The 6,128-nt window shown below is 51.0% G+C and overlaps 1 protein-coding gene across 4 annotated transcripts in view; it reads left to right on the top strand.

Annotated features, from left to right (window-relative positions):
• The first annotated feature begins 2,430 nt into the window (after positions 1–2,430).
• TMEM161A (transmembrane protein 161A) overlaps positions 2,431–6,128 on the top strand; it is a 16,054-nt gene continuing 12,356 nt past the window's right edge. The window contains exons 1-5 of one of the 4 annotated variants that reach the window (XM_027853303.1): positions 2,433–2,576; positions 4,336–4,439; positions 4,728–4,808; positions 4,984–5,081; positions 5,663–5,819. In XM_027853303.1, coding sequence (XP_027709104.1) covers positions 2,574–2,576; positions 4,336–4,439; positions 4,728–4,808; positions 4,984–5,081; positions 5,663–5,819 — 443 coding nt within the window. In that variant the 5' untranslated portion in view covers positions 2,433–2,573. Of the gene's footprint in view, positions 2,577–4,335; positions 4,440–4,727; positions 4,809–4,983; positions 5,082–5,662; positions 5,820–6,128 lie in introns of all 4 variants that reach the window. The other 3 variants (XM_027853304.1, XM_027853301.1, XM_027853305.1) reach the window with 3 other exon arrangements.

Raw genomic sequence — 6,128 nt, 5'->3', positions numbered from 1 at the left:
GAGTGGGGCAGTGTTGTGCAAAGGCGTCAGCCTCACTCTCTCCTCCAGAGTCTCCTAAGTTCTCTATTGTCAAATACAGTGGGTTTCTGATAATCATCATTTTCCTGCTCTCAAGTCTTTAAAGCTCGTATCAGTGTGTGGCATAAAGGGTTCACTTGAGTCCTCATAGGCCAACCCTGGTGCCCATATTAGGCAGTTGACCAAATCTCTAAATTTTCCCATTTGCCATCTCTATGGTTTCCATGGATTTTAGCCAATCTGACCTCTCTGGTCCTTTGGCATTTGGTTCCTTGCAGTCATATGATCTAACATCACAGAGCACTGAGAGGTTTAAAACAGAAGCATAGTTCTTCACAATCTCTCCATAGCAGCCACGAAATCCTAGAAAAGCCCTTCATTCTCTCAAGGTGTTTGGAGGAGAGAGTGAGGCTGACGCCTTTGCACAACACTGCCCCACTCATATCCAATTCACAAGCAAGTCAAGACATCGCCCTTGTGATGTCATTGGTCCTCTTTGAGAATGAAGGACAAACAACAACAGAGATTCAATATCCCATACACAAACTGGAATTGTTGGCTTTGAGGTTGGCTAGCGTGAGAAATTGTTTCTTGGACATCCCAAACTAGATGTCTCCTATAAGCAGCTCAAACTCAATATGTCTAAAACAGAACACATTATCATCTCTCCCCAAACCCTCCCTTCTTATAGACATCCTTCCAGACTTCATCCTGGAACCAGATCTCCAGGCTCTGTGTCCAGGCTCCTCACCCCGACTTATCCCACATATCAAATCCATTACCAAATCTTGTCATTTCTACCTTCACAACATCTCTTCTGCAGGCTCCCTTCTCTTCACTCACATAGCCATTCAGGTAATTCAAGCCCTCAGCACCGCTCTCCTATTTTTAATAAAAGTAGCCTTCTAATTTGGTCCTCCTGTCTCAAATTTCTCCCCACTCCAATACATCCTTCACCCAGCCACCAAAGTGATTATTCTATAGCATAAGTATGACCATATCTGTAACCCCCCCAAAAAAAACAACTTCAGTGGCTCCCTATTTCCTCCAGGATCCAATATAGACTGCTCTGGTATTTAAAGCTTTTCATAACCTGGCCCCTTCTGAATGTAACCTGAGTCCCAAAGCCCATTGATATGGGACTCGCTCTCCTCATAGGTATAGATCAATGCCTGTAGCCTGCAAGAGGTAGGGCAGAGTTAGGGAGGTTCAGTCCTCTCCTGAAGTGTCTTAATCTCTTCAGAGTCCCTTCATACTCTTCAGTCTGTTTGGGTCCTTCTGGCTCTCTCTGAGAGAGAAGATGGATGAGGCTAACCCAGCTTTAGGTCTGGGAAGGGAAAATGAGACTCTGAGAAGAAGCCAAAATGAGAGGAGGTAAGCAGTCTCTGTCATGTCCCCATTCCTAGCTTGCTACATCAGACACTTTGGGGAATTTCCCCTTGGGTGAGATCTGGGACCTTCACTCTTCGATTGAGGTGACGAGTTAACTTGTGTCCAATGGGAATGCTCATTTACTCTGTGTTGTCTGTTACAGATTCCCCTTTGTATACTTTCTCTGATTTCTGTTTTACTATCAACTTGGATAAATGGTTTTCTGTGCTACTACGTGTGTTCATTGTGGGAAAGAGGTCAAGCCTTGGATATAAAGCTTTTTTTGTGTCTGAGGGGAATGGGGGGAGGGCCTCCTTTCTCCATTAACAAACACTGATCAGAAATTTAGCTTGAAAGCTACATCCCCCAGACTAAAAACATTTAAGGGAGCAGATAGATAATAATCTCAGCCTGGTCCCTCTGGCTGCTGCTTCTCTTCCAGGCAGAAACTTCAATCTCCCTTGGAGAAGTAGGGGAGGGAAGAAAAGGCTGGACGTGACTGTTCTGCCTCCCCCCCCATGCTCGAGCCCCACAATGACACCCTCAAGCAACATGTGGGGGGCAGCCCCCATACACGAGTGACCATCTTTCCAGTCTCCTCTCCAACCCCTCTACGATCGCTCTACACTGGCCTCCTCGAAGTTCCTCGAATAGACCCTCCATCTCCCCTTCTGAACGAAACCCACCACTTTGCCGGGGGTGGGTGGCATGTTTCATCACGAGTCCTCCGGTGGAGCGTGGTTGGTCATTGTGTTGATCAGAATTCCTAAGCCATTCAAAGTTGATTGTCCAAAAATCCTTTATTTTTAATAGTAAAATCCATCCACTTTGTCTACAGTACTTTAGCTCCTGAAGCCCCAAGTAACTGCTCGCCCACGTGTCCAGCCCCAGGCTCGGCGCTCGGAAAACTACAACTCCCAGCATGCCTAGGGATGCGGGAGTGGCGCGCGGTTTGACCCACCTTCTCCCGGGCCGCTTCCTCTCCGGAACCTTTCACGCTCGGTGATTGGTCCTGAGGGCTGCCCATCGGTGATGATGCTGGTTAGGATTGGTCCGGGAGCCCGGTGTATGGCGCGGAGTCCTCGCTGGGCCCGGAGAACCATGTAAAGGTTCCAGTAGGGTTCGTGCTCCGTGCTGTCCCAGGGTACTGTCCGGCCCGTCGAGGGACCGCCTTCGCCGCCAGGATGGTGAGGTTGGGGCCCGGGGAAGGGATAGTAGCAGGACACACACCCACTCGACTGCCGAGGGGGACAGCAGGGCGATGATAATAATAATTAATATTAATTAATAATCAGCCTAATCATCGCTGATGTTTACATAGCGCTTTAAGCTGGCCGAGCGCTTCACGTGCAGTAGCTCACGACCACCCCGTGGGCAGGAGGGCGCTGTCGGGACGAGGGTGATGATGATGAGCCCCATTTTACAAATGAGGAAACTGAGGCTCAGAGAGGTTAGAGGGACCTTTGGGTCACCCAGCCGCTGGCAAGTGTCAGAACCCAAGTATCGGAGCATGGTTCCTCCAAGGCTCTCTCCACTAACACCAGCCTGCCTCTCAGCGTTCCCTCCCCATTTAGAGGGTCCCCACCAATAGAGGGGCTGGACGTGGAGTCAGGAAGACTGGCTTCTAGCACCTAGGAGCTGGGTGACCCAAAGAAGGTAGTACCTCCCTCACTAGGTTGTGAGGATCACATGGGATAACCTGTATTATTATTATTATTATTATTATTATTATTTTATGGCCTAGACCAGTGATTCTCAAACTTTTTGGTCTCAGGGCCCCATTTCACTCTTAAAAGTTATTGAGGACCCCCCCACAAAAGAGATTTTGTTTATGTGTGTTTCATCTATTGATAGTTACTTTATTAGAAATTTAAAACCACTTAATATTATTGTGAAAGTAGTTTGGACTTTAAGGACCCCCTGAAAGGGTCCTAGGCTAGGGACCTGGAGTCCCCAGACCACACTTTGAGAACCGCTGTCCTAGAGAGCCAGCCTCAGGGTCCAGGAGGGCAGTTTTCAAGCCCTGCCTAGATGCTCTCGGTTGAGTGCTCCTGGGAAAGTCACTTAACCTCCAGGGCCATTTTGCTGTGGTCCCAAGAATGGCTAGACAGCCATGTCTGATGCTAGATTAGTGTAGACACAAGTGCTCCAGGTTTTCAAAGACAAGAGGGCTGGGTAAGGAGGGACCAAGTGGGGTTCATTTGTCCCTTGGCTTCAGCTCATTGGGGATGGGGGGCAGGTGGGCACAGTGGGTGTTTGGCCAGCACCTTTGGCCCTGTTCAGACACCTCGAAAGGGAGGTGGCAAGTTAGAATACTGCCTTAGTTACTCATTTAGCTATGTGACCTTGGACAAGTGACTTAGTCTTTGTCTACCTCAATTTCCTTATATGTAAAATGAGGATAAAATAGCACTTAACTCCCAGGGTTGTTAAAAGGGAAACAAATAAGATAATATCTATAAAGTGCTTTGCACACTTTAAAGATTAGCTATAATCAATCATCTCTCTTGAATCTAAAATTGACTATGGTTAAGGGGTGGGAAAAGGTCTTTGAAGAGAAAAATAATCTTCATAGACTGGTTCCAGTGATCTCATTTAGGATCTGTGTAATATCGAAAGGGTTTCTCACACTTCTGTGGGTCCCAGGCTCGTGGCCTAATGGGGACTTCTTTCTTCCCCTCGCACCTCTTTACCATCCTGGGCCATCTCTACCCCTTCCACACTTGGGGCTGGTGAGGCTTCAGATTCCCCCAGGCCTTAATCTGGCCCAGGCTTCCCCTGAGCCCAGAGCCTCTATAAATAGTCTGGCCCAAGGCTGGAGCCGAGAGCAGCCTGGGCAGTGATCGGGTTTCTTAGGCAGAGGAGGATCTACCCACACGCAGTCAACCAGGGCGGCTTTTAATCCCCCGACAAACTTGAGAATCAGCATAGGGCTTCCCCCCCCAGGCGGTCATGGGCGTCCAGCTGGTGGTGAGCCTTCTCACGGCTAGCCTTATGCACAGGATGGCCCCGCATTTCTCCTTTGCCCGATGGCTACTCTGCAATGGGAGGTAAGCCCCCCTCCCTGCTTCCTCCCTCCCTCTTCCCTTTCTTCTCTCCCACCTTGCTCCCCTCCCCATATCCACAAGGTCTCTCCCAGATCTGACTTCCCTCCTGACCACTAATGCTTCTGGACCCTGCCTCCCTCACCATTGGGTGCAAAACTGTCCTCCTACGCCCAGCTGGGCCCCTGCTTTGGGTCTGTAGCCTGTATCTCAGGAACTCTTCAGGGTGTGATGCCCACTGCCCCCCCACAGTCCGCCTGTCTCACTGTATCTCTATCCCCTGCCCCTTTACAGCCTGTTCCGCTACAAACACCCCACCGATGAGGAGCTTCGGACCTTGGCGGGGAAACCGAAGCCAAAAGGCAAGAAGGAAAGGTGAGCAGCACTTCTCCCTGTCCTTCCCACCCTGGCCCTCATGCCCTTGCCTCGTGGGTCAGGGGTCCCCAGGGCTCAGGAAGCAGTGGGAGCCCGAGGGGCCCGTTGGAGTGAGCACCGTGTGCTGGGCGTGGTGGTGCCGAGGGGGCCTGAGCCATCCTTCCCTCTGGCCCAGGAGGGCGAATGGCCTCAGCGAGGAGAAGCCTCTCTCTGTACCTCGGGACATCAACCTTCAGCTGGAGACGAATCCCATCACGGCCATAGATGCGCTTGGTAATCACAGCCCTGCCATACCTCCAGCCGCCGAGGGTGGGAGGGGGCACCCCCTTTTGGATTCCCTTCTAATCTGTGCAGGCCTCTGCTTTTTCTTCCTCTGTAAAGTGAGGGGGGTGGACTCATAGGATCATTGCATGACAGGATGAATGAATAAGCATTTATTGAGTGCTTATTGTATGCCCGGCACTGCCCTAAGCTTCGAAGCTACAGGGAGCTTACATTCCAGATCTAAAGCAAGAAGGGGCCTCAGAGACCTTCTGGGCCAACCCCCCTCATTTCTGCAGTTGGTGAAACTGAGACCCAGGGAAATGCGGGGACTTGCCTAAGGCCATGCAGCACCTGATAAGCAGGATTTGAACCCAGTTCCTGGGACTCCAGAGCCAGGGATCTTTGCGTTGTACTGTGCTGCCCCCAATGATCCCTAGGGTCCCTGCCATCGAGAGAGCCCATGGTCTCTCTCTCCTCGCCTTCCCTGTTCTTTCCATGGGGTTTGGGGTAGGAAGGAGGCAAGGATGCCTGGCTGGCCTGGATGTCCCCTCTGAGCCCTCAGCCAGTCTCCCTCCTGGCTCATGTCCTAGTGCTCCGATACTTTTCTGAGTATCAGTGGTTCGTGGACTTTGCGCTCTATGCCTGTGGTGTCTACCTCTTCACCGAGGGCTACTACTGCCTGGTGGACCCCGCGAAGGAGGCCAACATTGGGGTGCTCTGGTGTCTTCTTACCGTCCTCTTCTCTGTGTATCCTATGTCCCATGGAGGGTGCCTGTTCCCTCTGGAGGGACTGGGTAGGGAGATGGAGGGAAGTGGGGAGGGGTGTATCAGGTAAAGCCTAAAAGCATAGAACATCAGAGCTGGGAGGGCCTTTAGAACCTAGGTTGTCAGAGCTGGGAGGGACCTTAGAACATAGAATGTCAGAGCTGGGAGGGCCCTTAGAACATAGAATGTCAGAGCTGGAAGGGCACTTAGAACCCAAGATGTCAGAGCTGGAAGGGCCCTTAGAACACAGGATGTCAGAGCTGGGAGAGCCCTTAGAACCCAGGATGTCAG

This window comes from Vombatus ursinus, unplaced genomic scaffold (genome assembly GCF_900497805.2).
Source record: "Vombatus ursinus unplaced genomic scaffold, bare-nosed wombat genome assembly UNPS02009918.1, whole genome shotgun sequence".
NCBI lineage: Eukaryota > Metazoa > Chordata > Mammalia > Diprotodontia > Vombatidae > Vombatus > Vombatus ursinus.
The sequence above is the reverse complement of the archived record's forward strand: the minus strand, read 5'-3'. Positions and strand labels throughout refer to the sequence as shown.